This window comes from Herpailurus yagouaroundi, unplaced genomic scaffold (assembly GCF_014898765.1).
Source record: "Herpailurus yagouaroundi ecotype Mexico unplaced genomic scaffold, PumYag 196, whole genome shotgun sequence".
Taxonomy (NCBI): domain Eukaryota; kingdom Metazoa; phylum Chordata; class Mammalia; order Carnivora; family Felidae; genus Herpailurus; species Herpailurus yagouaroundi.
In genome coordinates, this window is record NW_024412427.1 from 14,827,659 (window position 1) to 14,848,922 (window position 21,264).

At 43.3% G+C, this 21,264-nt stretch overlaps 1 protein-coding gene across 1 annotated transcript in view; it reads left to right on the forward strand.

Annotated features, from left to right (window-relative positions):
• Positions 1–3,485: 3,485 nt before the first annotated feature.
• PSMF1 (proteasome inhibitor subunit 1) overlaps positions 3,486–21,264 on the forward strand; it is a 36,492-nt gene continuing 18,713 nt past the window's right edge. The window contains exons 1-4 of the mRNA XM_040446807.1: positions 3,486–3,492; positions 3,936–4,123; positions 5,509–5,591; positions 16,529–16,714. Of these exons, the coding sequence (XP_040302741.1) occupies positions 3,486–3,492; positions 3,936–4,123; positions 5,509–5,591; positions 16,529–16,714 (464 nt within the window). The remainder of the gene's footprint in view (positions 3,493–3,935; positions 4,124–5,508; positions 5,592–16,528; positions 16,715–21,264) is intronic.

The window sequence follows — 21,264 nt, forward strand, 5'->3', positions numbered from 1 at the left end:
CCGCCCCCGTGCTAAGTCCTGCGTGCCCTCTGGGGATGGGTGTTTGTATTGCACACTGGTGTGTCTGCTTCTGTGCCCTTTGTCACAAGTGCTGCTAAAGCTCACATTGCACTTCCCCCTTCTCGAACTGCTGCTTGAGTCAGCGTCCCCTGGAGCAGAAGGCCTGTAGAGAGGCATCTTTCCTATCAGTTTATTTAAAAGAGGGTTTAATTGTCTGCCTTGAGACCAGCAGACTCAGCTGAGACCAACAGTGTTTGCCATGCCTGGAGGATGTTCATGCTGCCTCTCCAGCCACCTCCTGCTCCTCACCCTTCTAAGGGTGATAAGAGAGAGGAAGGTCCTGGGAGTATGTGCCGGATCATTTAGCATATTGACAGTTAAATACAAAGTTGTCTGCTTTTCTCTTTGGTTTTATCTCCTCTTGTTCAGGGAAATTGCACATGTGAAACTTGGTTAGAGGAGCAGTGAGGCCATTGGCTTCAATAAAAATTGGCTGTTTGAATTTGGAGCACTTCCTCGAAGTGAGTGCCGCTCCTCCTAAGAGCTTTACAGAGGTGTCAGGTGGGTCAGGTAGCAAGGGGTTAGAGATGGCCATAGGTAGAAGTCAGAGAATCTTGTTTCCTGTTGGAGGAATCTAAAGATTTTGACCATAGAGAGAAAATGCCCAAGATGATGTTTGTGTTTCTTTGGGTGGATTTTAGCCCAGAGACCCTGGGATGAACTCATGGTCACTGAAGAATGCTTAGGATTTTGCCTAAGTGGACAACTATCTTTACTTTCTAGGGGCCAGTCTGGTGGACCTGGCTGGGAAAAATCTCCAGCCATAGACCAAGCAACCAGGAGCACTGAAGCCCAAACCCAGCTGTGCACCTGACTTACTGTGACCTTGGGCCCTTCCCAGCCCCTCTCAGCCCTTAAATTTTTCGCCTGAGGGTGTTAAACTGTATAACCATATACTTTGGCTACTTTCCAGCTGCAGCTTTCTGGGGGGCCCGATACTGATGTCAGTGTCTAGAAGACAGTTGAATGCCGTGTTTGGCCTGATTATCACCAGAGCCAGTCCCTCTTGGTCCCACCTGTTTTTCCCATTATCAGGGCAGCCCTTGGGCTGGTACCATCAGTTCCCCCCGGCAGTGAGAGACATAGGAGAGTGAGCCTAATGAATTATCTATACTCCGAGGAAGAATTCTGGTGGGTTAAACACCGTATGTGGTGGATATAAACATAAATTCAGAGGCCTCTGACAGAACAAAAACGAGGCATGTTGTCAAATTCTTGGCTTCCAAAGTAAACCTTAAATCCACGGCACTAAACCTATTAACAGGAAATCTACCCGGTTGGATGGGGGGGATTGTTTCTCTTCGTCACTTAGTGGACTGTTTTGATTCGTTTCACTTGCGGTTTTTGTCACTCTCGTTTCTTTGCTTCAGGCCTGTGAGTTTCCTTGTCATCCAGCCAGCTTTTAAACCATGCCAGTTGCAACATCTTAAATTGTATTGGGGACCACTTCTCCCTTTGGATTCCTGAGCACTAAGGGTGACCAAAGAGGAGAGGCCCACAGTTCTCTGCCTTTGAACTCCCATTGTCCTTGGTGTGTGTAAGGGCTGTGGTGCCCATTTTTGTGTTTTGCTGTTGTTTTTCGTCTTTGGTCCAGCTTCTCCCAACATACTCTCCTGAGTACAGAGCTTCCCAGTCAGTCCACTTGCTTGTGTTTAGCCACATAAATAGGTATCCACGAAAAAAGTATATAGAGTGTTTTTGTGTGTTTTAAAAATTTTTTACACGAGTGATACCTAGCTGTAAATCACATTTTTTCTTAATTTTTAAGGAAAGTTTAAGTTGTATTTTTGACTAATATCTGTACGATGCTACAATTTGATCTAGTTTGTTTCTTGTAACTCCTATATAGTATTCCACTGCAGGCATATCTTTTCATTTCACCTCCACTTTGGTGCTCACGACAAGGTTGTGACGAAGGTCCCTTGTCATGACCCCTGTGCTTTTGTGCACAGGGTTTCTTCCAGGAAGAGAGGTTTGGGGTCATAGGGTGTCAGCTTACCTAATCGCACCAAATACTGCCAGATCGCTTTCCAGAAGGGTTGTAGGAATGTAAAGGGCCACCAGCGGTGTCTGAAGGTTCACATTCTCCCCACACCCACGTGAACACCCGGCCAAAAAAAAAAAAAAAAAGGGAAAATGGATAATACCCGTCTGATGGTTGTAACCTGGAATCTCATTATTTCCACCTGTCCTTCTCTGGATGCTAGTCAAGTTTTTAACAACAGCCCTTTATATACTGTTATCTGCCGTTATCTTTTGCTTGTTCATATCTTGGCCAAGTTTTCAAGTGGGTTCCTAATTTTTATTGTTCATTTGCCAGGCATTCCCTTAATGTGCTAGTTATTAGTCCTTTTTCATTTGTAGCCATGGCAGAGTGGCTGCCTGTTAGTGTTGCAGTGTCTGTTGTTGAGCAGAAGCTTTAAATTTGGAACCGTCTCAAAGACAGTACTTTTTCTCATTTATGAATCTCAGGAAATCTTTCCCCACCTGTAAATCACTCTATTACTATAGAAATAGTTTAGGGGTGCCTGAGTGGCTCAGTTTGGTTAAGTGTCTGGCTTTTGATTTTGGCTCAGGTCCTGATTTCACGGTTTCTGAGATCGAGCCCCGGGTCGGGCTCTGCACTGACAGTATGGAGCCTGCTTGGGATTGTCTCTCTCTCAGCCCCTTCCCGCTGCTCGCCATGTGCATATGAGTGAGCACTCTCTTTCTCTCGAAATAAACTTAAGAAAAAAGAAAGCTTGGGGACACCTGGTGGTTCAGTAGGTTAGGCATCCAACTCTTGATTTCAGCTCAGGTCATGATCTCACAACTCATGAGCTCGAGCCCCATGTTGGGCTCTGTGCTGACAGCGCGGGGCCTGCTTGGGGTTCTCTGTCTCCCTCTCTCTGTCTGCCCCTCCCTTGCTTGTGCTGTCTTTGTCTCAAAAATAAGTAAACTTAAAAAAAAAGAAGATCTTGATCTTTAAAAAAATAGTGTAGAAACTGCTTCTCAAACTTTAATGTGTAAAAGGAAAGTCCTAGAGTTATTTAAAAAGAAAAAGAAGACATCACAACTCACAGTGATGCATTTTTACACACACCAGCTTGGCAAAAATTTTTAAATCGGACAGTGACGGAGTTGCTGACCATGTGGAATACAAGAACTCCTATGTTGTTGGTGGAAGTGTAAAATCAGTACCTCTTTGGAAAACAGTTTGACTTTATGTCATGAATTAGAAGTTCTTTCCTCGTACGCACTCTATGGAAGTTCACTACGTGCATGCTAGGACGTGTGTACACAGATGTTCACAGCAGCCTCATTTATAACAGCCAACCTGTACACAGTCCAAATATGCATCCCCACCGAATGCGTACCTTGCGACGTGTTCACGCAGCGCCACACTGTATGTAGCTGTGAACTTCACGGCAGCGGGGTGCTGTATCATGGATCGTATGTGGTTAAACACTCTGAAACAGATGAACCTCAACAGTATCAAACGATCACCACAGTAGCCTGGACGAGAGTGCACTAGAGTCTTTATTTTTAGATAACGTTTTGGTGCTCCTGTTACAGATGGCCCAGGTTCTGAGCTTTGAAAACTGCTGCCTTAGAATTTCATAGTATCCCTTCAGGAGATTGGCCTGATTCTTGGGGAGGGAGGTGGAGAGGACATTATTAGTAAACCCGAGGCGACGGATTCTGGACAGGTTCCAGTACTGTGTCACAAAGGCAGGCAGCTACAAGGCAGAAAGCACTAGAGCAGGAGCCCAGAGATAGATCCCAGACCTCTGACTTGGGCCGTTTGTTTCTGTTGACCTCCATGTCCTTAACCTGTGAAATGAGGGAGTGGGATTAGATTATCTGTGAAGTCCTTCCTCGCTCTGTGCTCTGAGGTCGTCATCCCCTCTCAACCCTGGTGTCTTCTCAGCCGGGTCCCAATGATAAGAAATCAGAACTGCTCCCAGCCGAATGGAACAGCAATAAAGACCTGTATGTCCTCCGGTATGAGTCGAAGGATGGGTCCAGAAAGCTCCTTGTGAAGGCTGTCACCGTGGAGAACAGCGTGATCATCAATGTGCTGGTGAGTCTCGGGGACATGTTGGTATCTGCTGGTGGGAGCACACGTTGTGATCACCTTTGTGCAGCTCATTTAACAGTACAGATCAAAGGCCTTAAATGTTTGTGAGGCCTTTATCCAAGGGATCCTACTTTTGGAACTGAGGCAAGAATCCTCAATATAAAAAAGCTTTGTGTTCAAAGATATTCACCTTCTGGTTTTATCAAGGGAGGGACTTTTCCATCACTGGGGAATGATTATGTAAATTAGGATAAATCCGTTCACTGACAACAGAGGAGGAAAATGCTTATTGTAGGCCCAGAGGACGACTATTCTTTGGATAAGCCTAGCTCTCTGCTATCCTGGAGCCCTTACGTTTCTTATTTCCAGGGATGGAAAAAACTTCCCCGCCACTGTGGGCCACCTCCCCCGCACCCTCCTCTCTGCCTTTAGCCCCTGCTAACTCCCTCCCGTTTTTCACTTCCTCAAAAAGTGCAGTCCTGACTACCTACTCTCACCTGCCAGAAAAATCTAAATTATGCCTCTCTACTTCATCATTTTATTTCCTTGCCTGGTACCTCCCACAGTTTGTAATTAGGTATTTAGTGTTTGTATTCTGCCACTGGACTGTGCACCACGGGGGCAGTGAACTCTTGTTAAGTTTGTCCTGGTTGTCTCTGCGTGCTCATAGAAAAGTACCATGCAGTCTACATACATTCCATGTAAAGATATACTTTATTTGTTTTAACTATGAGGTAGTCTCTAATAACCATAATGTATTTATCCCTTTCTGTTTTGATGAACATTTAGATCTTGTATCAGACAGAGTTCTTAGTAAAAAAATAACAAAATTGCCTTAGGTTAGTTTAAACAGATTGGGTTTATTAAAAGAGGTGGAATAGTTCACTGAATTATTGGAAAGGCTAGAGAAACAGGTTCAAGGCTGGGCTTTCAAGACAGTCCCTCAAAACCAGGCTGTAGAAACCACTGCTGCTGCTGTCGCCCCAGGCATTAGGTGCCGGCTGATGCTACAGGCCTTCGGCACCTTCTCGTGAGCCACTGGTGTCTCTGTGCCTCCCCTCTTTAGCAAGATGTCTGCCCCTGGCTTTTCCGTGTTGCTGCCTCCAAGTCAGAGACGTGCATCCATTTGGCACCTCAATTACATGCCTGTGCCCAAGCTACAAAAGAGCCTGGGAAGTAGGTTTATTGGGCTCTGCCCTACAAAGGTAATATTCCCAAATCAGAGAAGCCCCCTCTGCTTTGGAAGTATTTCGCGTCTTACAGACATTCCTGGTATGTTCCTTTGCTCATGTATATTTCCTTAAACTGAGTATTTAATTGTTGTTCTCCACTCACCCATTAGCCCAGAAATCTCCCCAGTCTTTCGTTTTCTGTTTTCATTTTTCTAGGAATGTGGCTCACAGCAGGTATCAGATTTGACACTGAACTTGGATGATTATGTCGATTCAGAACACCTGGGTGACTTCCACAGGTACTTCTAAGTGATGGCTTTTCCCTGGGGAAAAAGACGAGAGAAACAATGGAATAGGGCAGAGAAGTCGAGAGAGTCAAGAAAGGTTAATAGAATGGTCTTTGTCTCCTGGGCACAGTCACTTCTCAGTTCTCTTTTCTGTTTTTAATTTATTTTAAGAGAAGATTCACATGGGAAGTGCCACGTGAAGTAAAGTGATGTAATCAAGCATCCACAAGTGCTACAGTGGCCACAGGGGAGCGGTGGGGTCAGTCAGAAGAGGCTCCTGGAGGAAAGGTGTACCTAATTCGATCTCCGCTTCCAACTTTGTTTTCTTTTGAATGGACTTTATTTTTTAGCGCAGTTTTAGGCTCACAGTGAACGAGCGCAAAGAGTTGCCATGAACACCTCCCCCTCCAACCACCCACACGGCCTCCTTCACCGTCAGCGTCCTGCACCAAAGTGCTGCATTTGTTATAGTGGAAGAACCTCCATCAATACACATCCTCACCCGGACTCCATAGTTGACCTGCAGGTTCACTACGGGGAATGTCGGAGTATGTTTGCTTCTCTAAGAAACTGCCGTGCTGTCTTCCATGGTGGCAGTACCATTTCGCATTCCCACCAGCAACGTATGAGAATCCCTGTTGCTCCACAGCCTTGTAAGCGTTTGGTGGTGTCGGTTTTGCAGATTTGGCCATTCTGATGAGTGTATGGTGGTATCTTGTTGTAATTTACAGTTCCCAAGTGACACATGATGCCGAGCATCTTTCCATATGCTTTCTTGCCGTCTGCACATCTTCTTTGGTGAGGTGTTCGTTTGGGTCTTTGGCCCATTTTTTCATTGGTCTGTTCTCTTACTATTGAGTTGTAAGAGTGCTTTGTATATTTGGGGTACAGTCTTTTATCATATGTGAGTTTTGCAAATATCTTCTCCCGGTCTGGCTTATTTTCTCATTCTCCTAACGTTTTATTTTGAAATTTGCTACCCCACAGAAAGGATGGTTTGTAAAAATATTACAGTGAACGCTCGCATACCTGTCATCTCTGTTGACCAGTTTTTAACGTGTCGCCACATTTGCTTAGTTTTGCTGTGTGCTGTTCTGTCCTTGAACCACCTGAGAATTCTTTCCACACTTTGTGAACCTTCACCCCTAAGCTCAAGCAGTATCTCCGTATTCATCAAGGGCACCTCCTATATAATCTTAACACAGTTATCATGCTCAGGAAATGAAACGTAGATATATGACTGTCCTTTAATACACAGTCTGTTGATATTTCTGCGGTCATCCTGGCAGTATCCTTTTTAACTAGTCTTTTGGCTCTTTGGGGGTTTTTTCTTACCCAACCAAACATCACATATTGCATTTATTTTCCTGGCTCTTTAATTACTTTTAATCCAGAACAGTTTCCTAGATGTTTATTTTCCATGGTTTTGGTATTTTTGAAGACTTGAGGTCAGTTGTTGTGTAGGAGGTTCAGATTGTTTCCTCGTGATCAGGTTTATTAGGTTATTTCCTCCTCATTTGATTCCGGTTGAACATTTTTGACAAGAGCACCCCATAGGTGAGGCTGTGCTCTCAGGGTGTTTGCATCAGGCATAGACATCTGTCTTGTTGACTTGGTTCATTTTGATGACTTGGTTAGGACAGCGTCTGCCAGCTCTTTCTATAGTGAAGGCATCTGTTTTCCTTTGTGTTTCATCAGCGATCTGCGGGATTATGCTAGCAGACCATACTGTCTTTTACCCGGTAGTTTTGGCATCTGTGGATGATTCTCGCCTGAGTCAGTTACTACAGTGATGTTTGTAGGGCAGTAATTTTCTACTCTAATCATTCTAACTACATTTATCAGCATTTTTTATAAAAAAGAGTTTTCTATTCTCCCTGTCCCCTTTATTTTTATTTCTTTTAAATACCAGTGTAGACAATGGATTCTTTTTTATTCTAAGTTATGGTCCATTTCTATCATGCTTCGGATGCTTCAGTTGTTCCAGAGTTGGCCAGTGGGAACCCTTTCAAGCTGCCTCTTTGTCCTTTTGACATGTCCCCATCACTCTTAGAGCGTTTCACACTTTCTGGCACAATAAAATATTCCCGCCTTCCCTTGTAATTTCCTTGTCCCTGCCTTGTAATCAGCCGGTTTTCTAGGGAGCCATGATTTCTGTTAGTGGGGAATCGTATTTAACAACCAAAATCTGGGCCCTGAATGTGCTCATTAATACAAGGATGCTATTGCTTCCAGGCCCTGTAGATTAGAATAGAGCTTGAAAGCTTTTTCCTTAAAGTCTTTTCTTAAATTGTAAACTGATGCTTTCGTTTTTAATCTAACACCAAGGGATTCTTAACTCTCTTATTCCGTACTTGTATCTCCTTCTGTGGCGTGGACCCTGATTTCCAACAGTATCAGCATATTTACTCATTTGTTTGATCCTGAAGTACACACATAGTTTCTGAACTGCGACGTCAGTGCCAACAAAGAACAAGTCAACCAAGTAAAGTTCCAAGTATAATTTCTTTCCGATTCTTTTGTTCTTCAACTGTGTCCCACTGAGGATGTTATAGTCAGAGTATTGTGTTCAAAATGTACTTAGATTAATGCTGCTTTCTCCTTAAGTGTAATGGCATTATCTGTTACATAGTCAGGCCCAGTTATTTCCACTTTATTCCATTTTAGGGACTTTGTTGCCATCCTGATCAGCCTCCTTGGTTAGAGGAAGCCCGGCATCACCGTAAATTCACAGTCACCAGAACTGCCTGGAAACCCTGTTGTGTTTTTTTTTTTTTTTAGTGTTTGTTTATTTTTGAGACACACACACACACACACACACACACACACACACACACACACTGACCGGGGGAGGGGAAGAGAGACAGAGGGAGACACAGAATCAGAAGCAGGCTCCAGGCCCTGAGCTGTCAGCACAGAGCCCAACACGAGCTGTCAACGAACTGTGAGATCATGACCTGAGCCGAAGTCAGACGCTTAACCAAGCCACCCAGGCACTCCTGTGTTGTATTTTATTATATCTAACCCCCTCCACTCCTCTCAGACTTCCAAATCACCTGCCTCCATCATTGTCTCTGCCCCCTTCCATGTGGCCTTTACGTGAGGAGATGCCTACTTCTGTTCCTGCTTACCACCTTTCAGTCGATTTCCCACCCAGTAGTCGGACCAGCCTTTTAAAACAGATAATAAGATTGTGGCTAAAACGCTTGCTTGAAATCCTTCAGTGGTACCATGTCACTCACGTTAGGATGGCTACTGTCAAAAAAAAAAAAAAAAAAAAAAGAAACAGAACACAAGTGTTGGCCAGGATGTGGAGCAATTGGAATGCTTGTGCACCATTGGTGGAAACATAAAATGGTGCAGCCACTATGGAAAACAGTGTTGTGGTTCCTCACAAAATTAAGTTACCATGGGGTCCAGCAATTCTACTTCTGGGTATAACCAGTAACATTGAAAGCAGGGTCCAGAATAGATATTTGCACACACATGTTCATAGAAGCATTTATCATACCAGCAGGAGTTGGAAGCCATGTAGGTATCCGTGAATACCTAGAACAGATGCATGGATAAACAAAATGTAGCGTATACATACAATGTGGTCGGTGACTACATTTGTTCAGCTTTAAGAAGGAAGGAGAAGCTGACACATGCTGCAACGTGGAATAACCTCGAGGGCCTTATGCGGAGCAAAATAAGCCACCCACAGGCAGACAGACACTTAGTATGATTCCGCTGAGATGAGGTGCCTATAGTAGTCACATTCATAGAGACAGAAAGTCAAATCGTGGCTGCCAGGGGCTGGGAACGTGGAGAATGGGGAGTTACTGTTTAATGGGGACAGAGTTTCAGTTTTGCAAGATTTCTGAAGACGGACAGTGGAGGCGATTGCACAATAACGTGAATACACCACTGAACTGTATGCTTAAAGATGGTTACGAGGGTAAATTTTGTATGTATTTTCTCGCAGTTAAAAATTCTTGTTAATCTGAAAGATACCTGAAACCCTTCAGCGAATGTCGGTTGCTCTTAGAATAAAGAACAAACTCCTTGAGGAGGCCTAAAGCGTAACCCCGTCCTGGACCACTTCGCCCCTAGTTCCTGTGTCTCAGCCTCCATGCCCTGCTTCCTCTCCCTTCTGCAGAGCTCTTCCCTGTGCCTAGAATATTCTCCCCAGCTCCCCATGCAGCCAACTCCTGTTCTCCCTTCAGTTCCCATTGAAGAGTTCTTCAGAGAAACCTCTCCTGCTCCCCACCACGTTTGAGCTTTCGAAACACCCTTTTCAGCATTTACTAAGTGGGTGTTCTGTGATCAGGGTCGCTCTCCCCCACCGGCTGTGATCCCCTTGAGGGCAGGGCCCGGGTCTGTTCCGCGTATAGTGGACTGTGGCATGGAAGAGAGAGGCGAGGCCAGCCCAGAGCTGCCGTTGTGGGCGCTGCCCGCTCCGTGACCCCCACGCTCCTAACGTGGGTAAGGGAAGGACTGGGAGTCTTCCTCTTGATTCTTCAATCTGGAATTCTATCGTGGGAGAAGGTGGAAGAACCCAGGTACCGTACGAGGCTGCGCATGCTCATTGCAGCTTTTAGCCCTGAGCGGTGCTGAGAGAAAAAGTGACCGTGTCTCCATTTCTTTTTTGGGAATACGTTTTTGTTGTTGGGGCTTTGTGTTGGGGGAGTATTTTGTTTTTTGTTTACCGTGAAATGAGGGACCAACAGTACTACCTCGCGGCGTCGTGAGAACAAAACAAGATGTCAGCACAGAGTGTTCGGTGCTGGGTGCAGCAGCTCTTAGATATGCACAGGGGAAAAATCTGATCACCGGAATCATCTCCATGGAAACTGAGGCTCTGTGAGCTGGCGTGTGGATCTGCCTCTTAATCATAAGGCTCTCTCCCTCTCTGCTCCGTCTTATTGCCGGCGACACTGAAGTGCCTGCTTCTAGTCACCTTCCCCCACCAGGCCCTCCTCTTTCGGTCTTCATGACATGTCTTGTCCACTCTGGGTGGGGATTTGTGCCCCTTGGTGAGCAATCTCTGATTTGCTAAGGGGTCCGAACCTGTTCCTTACTGCCAAGCCTCTTCTCTTTCCACTCCTTCAGGATGACAGGCCACAGGCTGTCTTTTGCTGCTACCAAAATGGCAGTGCTACTAAGGCTTAGAAATTGTGCAGAACTTCTTCAGTACTTAGCAGTTTTTAAATCAGACCTGAGCTCTACAGGTAAACACACACCCTCCAGAGGGAGATCGTAGGCCTTCCGGCTGGCTGTATCACACACAACCTCATCTGATTGAAAGGAAAGGGGACTTAGATTTATCCCTTCCACCCAGCTTGCTCAGGGAAGCAGCAAGGTCCCCATAATTCTAGGTTTTGAGCAAAACCCTGATCTTTATAGGGATGTAGAGACCACAGGCCCACAGATCTCCCAAGGCCTTGTAGGTGTTAAGACTTTTGAGCCACGGAACTCTTCTTCAAGCACAGTGTTCTTTAGGATTGACATTAAACTAGTTAAAGTAAAATTGCTCCGATGGAAAGGGTAGGGGCAGGAAATGAAGATCCCTGGGTCCCATCCACTTGGCTTTCTCTCTTGCTCTCCTTGGGCCCCCTTCTGTGCGAGAGAAAACTCGAAATTGCTGGTCTAGTTTAATATTCTCTGTTCTTCTTATGGTTATAAATATTAATTAAACCTTTTATTTTGAGATAATTATAGTCTTGTTGTAAGAAATAATACAGACATTTTTTCGTATCCTTTATACGTTTTACCTCAGTGATAACATTGTACAAAACCTTACTGGATACTACAGCCAGGATGTTAACATTGATATAATGATACAAAGCCTTTCTATCACCGTAATGGTCCCTTTTGATGCCCTTATGTGGCCACCCCACTCCCTTCCCATCCCTAACTCCTGGCAACCGCCATTTATTCTCCGTTTCTAAAATTTTCTCATTTTCAAAAATGTCTTATACATGGAGTCATACAGTATGTAAGCTTATGGGATTGGCTGTTCTCAGCGTAGTGCTCTTGTCATCCCTCGGAGTTGTTGCATGCATTGATAGCGTGTTCCTGTGTAAAGCTGAGTGGCACTTCACCGCATGGGCGTGCAACAGTTTGTGTAACTATTCACTCCTTGAAGGATATCTCATTGTTTCCACTGTTGCACTATTACAAATGGAGGTACTAAGGATGTTCCCGTGCAGGCTTCTGTGTGGACGTGATTCTCCCTTCTCTGTGATAAATGCTCAAGAGCACGATAGTAGTTGCATGTTTAGTTTTTTAAGAAACTGCCGAATGATTTTCTACGGTGTCTGTACCATTTTATGTGTCCACTGCCGGTGTGTGAGTAATAAGGTTTCCCCGCACCTTCACCAGCATCCGGTGTGGTCACTCTTTCATTTTAGTTATTCTGACACGTAGTGATATCTCATCGTGGTTTTACTTTATATTTCCCTAATGGTTAACAATGAGCATCTTTCCGTGTGTATCTGCCGTCTGTGTGTCTTCTTTGGTAAAATGTCTGTGCGTGTCTTTTGCCCATTTTGTTTGGATTGGTTGGGTGGGTTTTTTTGTTTTGGTTTTTTTAACTGTTGTTCATTTGAGAGTTTTTATATTTTTTAGATGCAAGTCCTTTCCGAGATGGTAGCTTATAAATGTTTTCTACCAGCCTGTAGTTTGTTTCTTCATTCTTTTAACAGGGCCTTTCACAAAGCGGACCTTTTTAATTTTGATAATACTTATTTTATCAATTTTATGGGTCGTGTTTTTGGTGTCAAGAACGCTTTGCAAACTACCTCTAGCTCCCCAAGATTTTCTGTGTGTTTTTTTTTAATGATTTTATAACAACATCTTTGATTTGTTGTTTTAATTTTTTTTCATGTTTTATTTATTTATTTTTTTTGAGAGACAGGGAGGCAGATCATGAGTCAGGGAGAAGCAGAGAGAGAGAGGGAGACACAGAATCCGAAGCAGGCTCCAGGCTCTGAGCTGTCAGCACAGAGCCCGACGTGGGGCTCAAACTCACGGACCATGAGATCATGACCTGAACTGAAGTTGGACGCTCAACTGACTGAGCCACCCAGGCATCCCTCCTATGTTTTTTTCTAAACATTTTATGGTTTCATGTTTTAGAATTAAGTGTGCGGTCGGTTTTAAGTTAACTTTTGTATAAGGTATGAAGTTCAGACAGGGGCTCATTTTCTTGCCTGTGGATGTCCAGTTACTCCAGCACCATTTGTTCTTCCTTCACTGGATTTGCTTTTACAGCTTTTTCAAGAAGCGATCGTCTCTGTTTATGTGGGTCTATTTTGGGGTTTTCTATTTTTTCCCATTGATCTTTGTGTGTGTCCCTCTGCCAGTATCAAACAGTTTTGATTAATGTAGCTACATAGGAGACCTTAACATTGAGTAGAAATGATTTCTCTCACCGACTTTTTCTTGTCAAGATAGTCTTAGCTATTCTGGGGTCTGTGCCTTTCTGTACAGACTTTAGAATAAGCTTGTTTATGTCTATAGAAACCTTGCTGGGATTTTGATAGGGGTGGCATTAAACCTATAATGAGGAAAATCGACATTTTTACCATGAACATGGTGTATCTCCATTATTTAGGTCCTACTTGATTTCTTCATCATTTTGTAATTTTCAGCAGATAGATCTTATTAAACATGCTTTTGCTATTTCTTCTCTGCAGGAGAGGAGTGATTGTAAATGGTGTTCTGCTCTTAGTTTGCTTTTCGAATATTTGTTATTGGTGTATAGAAATGCAGTTTATTTTTGTAGATCATTTATATGCAGTCACCTTGGTGAACTCAGTGTTCTTGGAGTTTTTTTGAGGATTTCTTGGTAACGTCAAGATAGACTATCATGTCATGTGCAAATAGGGGCAGTTTTATTCTTTGCTTTATTCTGTGCTTTTTCTTTCCTTTTTCTTATTTATTTATTGCCTTATTGCAATATGTTATTTAAGAGTGGCGAGAGAGAACATCCTTGCCATATTCCCAGTCTCGGAGGCAAAGTGTTCAGTCTTTCATTATTATTATTATTATTTTTAATTCTACCTTTATTTACTAGATCTGTAATAAATACTTCTGAAAACTCATGTAGTTAATGTATATAAAGGACTTAGAACAGTACCTGCCACATAGTAAATGATCGGTAAATATTAGTTGTTACATCATTATTACTCCACTCATATGACCAGCCTTCTTCCAAAACTCAGTATTTAAGGTCCAGAGAACATACTGCCTAGGGATATATACCTATAGGTGTATATCCATATAGGAATGGAATCCATATCTGCCTATTCAGTGGCTTCCCAGTAAAAGAGAAACTTAATTTGTAAGACTTTTTTTTTTTACCTCTATTCCCATTCCAGTAAGCCAAAAGGGGATAGAAAGCCACAGTGTAGCTTTTCTTCCCTCCTTACCTAAGTCTCTCCCTCCCACTTAGCTTCAGAAATACCCTCCAATCAACTCAAGTCTAGTATGTTGTTAACTGTAGGTTTTCGTAGGTATTTAAAAAAATTTTTTTTTAATGTTTATTTATTTTTGAGAGAGAGAGCGTGAGCAGGGAAGATGCAGAGAGAGAGACAAAATGTGAGGGTGGGGGGGCAGAGAGAGAGAGGGAGACACAGAAACCAATGCAGGCTCCCGGCTCTGAGCTGTCAGCACAGTGCCCAGCGTGGGGCTTGAACTCACGAACCGTGACATCAAGACCTGAGCCAAAGTCGGATGCGTAACTGACTGAGCCACCCAGGCACCCCGTAGGTATTTTTTATGAAGCTCAAGAGGTTCCTCTCTTTTCCTAGTTTGTTGAAAGTTTTTCTCATGAGTGGATTTACATGTTGGATTTTGTCCAGTGCATTTTCTGCTTCAATTGATAGGATCGTGCGATTTGTCTTAGCTTACTGATATGGTAGGGATTCGTGAATACTGAACCATCCTTGCATACCAACAGTAAATCCTTGGCATATGATTCTTTTTATATATTTTTAATTCAACTTGTTAGTGTTTTCTTGAGCATTTGTGCATCCCAGTTCATGGGAAATACAGGTCTGTAGTTTTTGTTTTTTGTACTCTCTTTGGTTTTGATATGAGGCAATACTGGCCTCATAAAATGAGTTGGGAAATATTTCTTCATCTTATGTTTTCTGGAAATAACTGTAAATTGGTGTAATTCTTCTTTAAACGTTTGGTGGCATTCTCCACTGAAATCATCTGGGTCTGGAGATTTGTTTTGGGTGCTTAAGTATGAATTTTGTTACTAGAATAGAACTATTTAGATTATCTATTTTATTTTGGCGGAGTGGTTAGATTGTGGTTTTTGATGACTTGGTCTGCTCTGAGTTGTTGAAGTAAGTTATTTTTAGTTCTCTTATGACCCTTTCAGTGGCAACAGATGTGTTTTAATAGCCCATGTCGCTCTCAATATTGGTGATTTGTGTCTTCTCTCTTTTTGTGTTTGCCAATTTTGCTAGAAGTTTGTCAATTTTATTCATTCTTTGGATGAACTAGTTTTTTTATTGATTTTTCTCTATCATTTTCCTGTTTTCTCTTTCATTGATTTTTATTCTTTATTATTTCCTTACTTCGGCTTGCTTCAGGCTTAATTTGCTCTTTTTCTGTGTTCTTGAGGTCAGAATTGTGATTATCGATTTCTTTCCTCTTTTCCAGTGTTTTTAGTGCTAAGAAGTTTTTTTAAAAATTTTTTGTTAATGTTTATTTACTTTTTGAGACACACACACACACACACACACACACACACAGAGCGTGAGCAGGGGAGGGGCAGAGAGAGAGAGAGAGACACAGAATCTGAAGCAGGCTCCAGGCTCCAAGCTGGGGCTCAAATTCACAAACCGCGAGCTCGTGACCTGAGCCGAAGTTGGATGCTTAACCGACTGAGCCGCCCAGGCGCCCCCCCTTTTTTTTTTTTTTTTTAAGTTTTTTTATTTTGAGAGAGAGCAAGAACACACGTGAGCAGAAGAGGGTCAGAGAGAGAGGGGAAGAGAGAAAATCCCTAGCAGCCTCTACGCTGTCAGTGTGGAGCCCAACATGAGGGGCTCGATCTCATGAACCCTGAGTTCATGACCAGAGCAAAATCAAGAGTAGGACACTTAACCACCCAACTGCCCCTAATAGGTTGTATTTTTATTTTTATTAAGTGCTTTATAGTTTTTTTTCATGTCTTCCTCTTTGATCTGTGGATTATCTAGAATCATATTGCTTAATTTCCATGTATTACAGGTTTCTTTCCGTTTTGATGTTTAGTGTGAATCTGTATGGTCAGAGAACATACTCTTTATGACTTTAGTTTTTTAAAGTTTGTAAGATTTGTTTTTTGATCCAGGATATGGCTCATTTTAAAACATCGAATTTTTAGAAACTCTGGAGCACTGCCCACTCGTCACTACCTCTGTCTGCCTCAGCACCTCAGCTACAACTTACAATTCTTGTCTGTCACAGGCAGAGAAAAGAGACCCAGAGCAGCCTTCCAAGAACCCCTGAGTTAATGACAGGACTGGACCTTGAGCCCTCAGAGCCCTCCCTTCCTGGACCAGGAGCCTGGTTCACACTCCCCGAGGAGGCTTGGTCGTCCGTGACCCTTCCCATGACACATGATGAACACACAATGAGGCCGAGGGTGGGGTTGGGCAGGTAATGAGGAGTAGCCGGTCCAGGCCCTGCGCCCTTACACCCTCACCTTTCTAATGGGGTGGTAAACGAGGAGGGGCAACTCAGATGCCTGAGAAGCTTAGGCCCAAACCTCGGAAACAACACCGGGCTGTTGCCCCCCTCACACAGGTCCGCCGGGCGGCCCATTCCCACCCTTATAAACAGCCCAAGCGCAAAGCTAAGAGCCATCGGGGCCGCCATTGCCGCCGACGTCGCCGCTGCCAGAATAGTGTGTGTGGGGTTGCCGGCCAGGTGCAAGCAGCTGATAGCTCGTCTCCTTCCTGCAGGACCTACAAGAACAGCGAGGAACTTCGGTCTCGCATCGTGTCTGGGATCATCACACCTATCCATGAGCACTGGGACAAGGCTAGTGTGAGCAGTCCCCACCGGGAGTTTCCCCCTGCCACTGCCAGAGAGGTGGACCCCCTTCGGATTCACCCACAGCACCCACACACGAGCCGGCAGCCTCCCTGGTAAGTACAGAGCCCCCATCGGGCAGCCCATGCTTCTGCAGGGCTCTGGCCTTTAACCCTCCTGCCACCTGACTCCCTCTCTGACCTCCATGCATCTTCAACAAGTTGTCAGAGTCTTGGCAGATGGAGAAAGAAAGTGGAGACGTCAATGGAGCGGTGACTTCTTGTACTGCTCCTAGTCACCCTAACTCCTCAGGTTCTCCAGGCTGCAGTGACCTGGGCCAGGCGTTTCAGGGAATGTAGGGATGCAGAAGTACTTGCCCAGAGGGGATGTAAGCCCAGTGTCTTGCTTGTTTCATTTCATCCATTGTAGTTGCCTAAACCTCTTTGACAACTTCAGAAGTTTTCCAAAATGCCATGGGGTATGAGCATGTCACATCCAAGATCTTAGCAGGTTAGGGTGGCAGCATTTAGGACAGGAGACTTGTTGGGCACCTGGGTGACTCGGTTAAGTGTCCAACTTCAGCTCAGGCCATGATCTCGCAGTTCATGGGTTTGGGCCCCTTGTCAGGCTCTGTGCTGACAGCTCGAAGCCTGGAGCTTGCTTTGGATTCTGTGTCTCCCTCTCTCTCTGCCCCTCCCCTGCTCACAGTCTGCCTCAAGATACCTCTCTCTCTCTCTCTCTCTCTCAAAAATAAATAAACTTAAAAAAAAAAAGACAGGGGACTTGTGCTCTGAGGTAGGAGACAGGAACCAGGGGGAGACCTTAGTCTCTGGCTGAGACAGCACTTGCCAATTTAGAGTCCACAGTGTAGTAGTAATGGGGGGTTGGGGAGTTCACTGTGGAGCCAATAGTAAGCACTCAGGAAATGTTAACTGCCATTGATATTTTATCCTATTTTGCAGTTCTGTGTCTTTCATTAATTAAAAAATGGGAAAGTGAATCGTTAGGATAAGTAATAATTGGTACATCCCTTAGGCACTCTTCAGAAATCCTGGGGAAGGGTGAATAATAAAAAGTAGTTGAAGGGGTTGGCAGCTTGTCTGATCTAACCTCCTTATTTTATAGATAGGAACAGAGATAAGATGGCCTGCCTAAGGTCACCAGCCACTAATAAAGAGGCAGGGCCAGGGCTACGGCTCAGCTATCATCCCAGTGCAGTGCTCTGTCTGTGATGTTCCCAGAAAACAGTGACAAGATTTCAGAACAAGCCCCCGGACAACAATCAAGGGCAGAGAGGGCAGGAATTTTTACAACTTAAGTAGGTAGTAATTCTCAGCTCTCTCAGACTCACTGCCCATTTCAAACAAATATTCTGTGAAATCTCCTTTACTTCTCTTGAACTGAAATTCATAGGTAAAAATGGCACCTGGGCAGCTCAGTCGGTTAAGCATCTGACTCTTACTCTCGGCTCAGGTCATGATCTCACGGTTTGTGGGTTTGAGCTCCATGTTGAGCTCTGCCCTGACATCGTGGAGCCTACTTGGGATTCTGTTTCTCCTCTCTGCCACTCCCCTGCTCACTCGCTCTCTCTCTCCCTCTCTCTCAAAATAAATAAACTTTAAAAAAAAAAAAAAGATTCTTGGGGCACGTGGTTAAGCATCCGACTCTTGCTTTCAGTTCAGGTCATGATCTCTTAGTTCGTGAGTTCAAGCCCTGCACTGGGCTCTGTGCTGGCAGTGCAGAGCCTACTTGGGGTTCTCTCTCCCTCTCTGCCCCTTCCCTGCTCATGAGTGCACGCTCTCTCTCTCTCTCTCTCTCTCTCTTTCAAAAGTAAATAAAAAAAAAAGATTCTAAAATAAAAAAATTCATAGCTAATCTAACTGAATGCATACTTCAAAAGGAATCAGTATAAAGTTCTAACTGTAATATAAATGAGAAGCAAAAAGAAAGTAATTAATAATAAGGTAATGTATATTTGATCATGTAGATGCCTGAACACCATTACAGTGGAAAATGTCAGACATTTGCACTTGTGTGTGGAGTTATCTTGAATTTGACAGTAACAGAAGCTGACATATACAGATGCATTGTAGCAAAACTCAGACTGTATTGCTGTATTGCTATTACAAACTATTGCTGTTACATGATTTTTCTGAAATGCTGCATAGCTCTTAGGAGAATGGCAAACAGAATAGTAGATGGACAGTGTCTCCTATATAAAATGGTCTCAGACTCCGGTGATTTGTAACAAGACTTTCAAAAGTCGTGTGGGATGCAGGTGATTCTTACAATGTAGAATTCATTATGTAGAATGCGCAGTCTGCCTTAAGTACCATAAGGCCCCTCCAACCACTACGGCAAACAGAAATTCTCCCAAGGCTTCCGCAACAGCACCTGGAGGCTCCCCCACCCTAACTGCGAGTCAGACCTCAAATTTATAATTGTGAAGATAAAATTTCCTAGCCTTGGAAGAACTGAAGGAATTCAAAATCACCATGTTGCAACTTCTGAAATAATGTACGTAGGCACAAATGGTCAATGTTTGCTAAAACCCTCAGTAAAAGGTTGCTGGGGAACTTTACAATGAATAGATCAGGCTGGGGGCACCTGAGCCCATAGATGAGTCTTAACACTAAAAGTGGGATAGCCAGACATGAAGTCTCTTCTAATGTGATGCAGTAGTAAGTGCATCGCAGCCTGTACCCGGATCTAACTCCCGTTTAATTGAAGCCTGATGGATAGAAGAACAAGTTAAACAGGCCAGACACATGAGGATATGTGTGTTGCAGCCCAAACTGGAACATGAAAATTTTTTACAGGATAAAAAATTGTCAAATAAATGAATAGCATGGAAAAGGGAGAGTGAGGCTGTTACTAAAAGAGTTACATCAACTAAATACAGTGTTGGACCTTGTTTGGATCTTGATTCAGACAAACTAATTCTGTGAGGCCCTGATACCAAAACCAAAGACCACAAGAAAACTACAAACCAGTATCCCTTTTGAATATAGATTTTAAAATCCTCCACAAAATACTAGCAAAAAAAATCTAGCAACATAAAAGGAGGATTATATACCGTGACCAAATGAAATTTATCCCAGAAATGGTTGGTTTAACATATGAAAAAAAGTTCGTGTAATATACCATATTAATAGAACAAAGGCTAAAAACCACATGTTCATCTCAATAGGCAGAAAAAAGCATTTGACAAAATCCAACACCCTTTCATGATAAAAGCATTGAGCAATTGAAGGAGTTTCTTAACTCAATAAATGGCATCTGCAAAAAGCCCACGGCTAACATTACTTAATGGAGAAAGATTGTATGCTTTCCCCCTAAGATTAGGAACAAGACAAGAATGTCTACTCTTGTTACTTTTATACCCTTGTTACTTTTATATAACATCATATTTGAGATTCTAGCCAGGAGAGTCACTCAATAAAAAGAAAAAGTATCTAGATTAAAAAGGAAGAAGTGAAGCAAACTTTGTTTGCCAATGACATGAGATCTCATATATAGAAAATTCTAAGGAATTGTCTAAAAAAACTTTTTTTTTGAGAGAAAGTGTGTACAAGTGAGTGGGGGAGGGGCAGAGGGGGGAGAGAGAATCCTAAGCAGTCTCCATGCCTAGCACAGAGCTTGCTCTCAGGACTGTGAGATCGTGACCTGAGCTGAAATCAAGAGTTGGATGCTTAACCGACTGAGCCACCCAGGCACCCCTAAAAACACTTTTAAAATAAGCAAGTTCAGCAGTGTGATAGGATACACAGTCAAAAAACAAAATCAGTTGTATTTCTGTATATTAGCAATGAACAATCTGAAAATTAAGGAAATCCCTTTTATAATAGCCCCCAAAAGAAAAAGTACTCAATAAATTTAATGGGGGTGCTTGGGTGGCTCCGTCAGTTAAGCGTCCAACTTTGGCTCAGGTCATGATCTCATGGTCTGTGGGTTGGAACCCCGTGTTGGGCTCTGTGCTGACAGCTCAGAACCTGGAGCCTGCTTCAGATTGTGTGCCTCCCTCTCTCTCTGCTCCTCCCCTGCTCGTGCTCTGTCTCTCTCTGTCTCAAAAACGAATGAATGATTGAATGAATGAATGAATGAATGAACGAACAAATAAATAAAATATAAAATAAAATAAAAAATAAAATTAGCTGCCAAGTGCTTTCCCCCTTAGAAACAAGGCAAAGAGACCCTGTCTCACCACTCTTACTCAGCATAGTACTGAAAGTTTTGCCACCACATTAAGAATTAAAAGGGAGGCAGATAAGACAGGAAGAAATAAAACAGTTTATATTTGCGATGACATACTAGTCTACATGGAAAAATCCTACAGAATCTACCTAATCATAATAATAATAATAGTGTTCAGCAAGGATACCAGCTCAGGGCTCAGAATGAATGTGAGCTGGTAATTCCAATTGGATCACAGATTTAAATGTGAAGCTTAATACTACAACACTTTTAGAAGAACTCACAGGAGAAAATCTTTAGGATCTGGGGCTTGTTGAAGAGTTCTTATGGCACTAAAAGCATAGTCTGTAACAGAAAGAAATTGACAAATTGGACTTCATCAGCATTAAAAACTTTTGCTCTGGGAAAGACCCTGTTAAGAGAATGAGAATGTAAACTACAGGCTGGGGGAAAATGTTTGCAAACCACACAT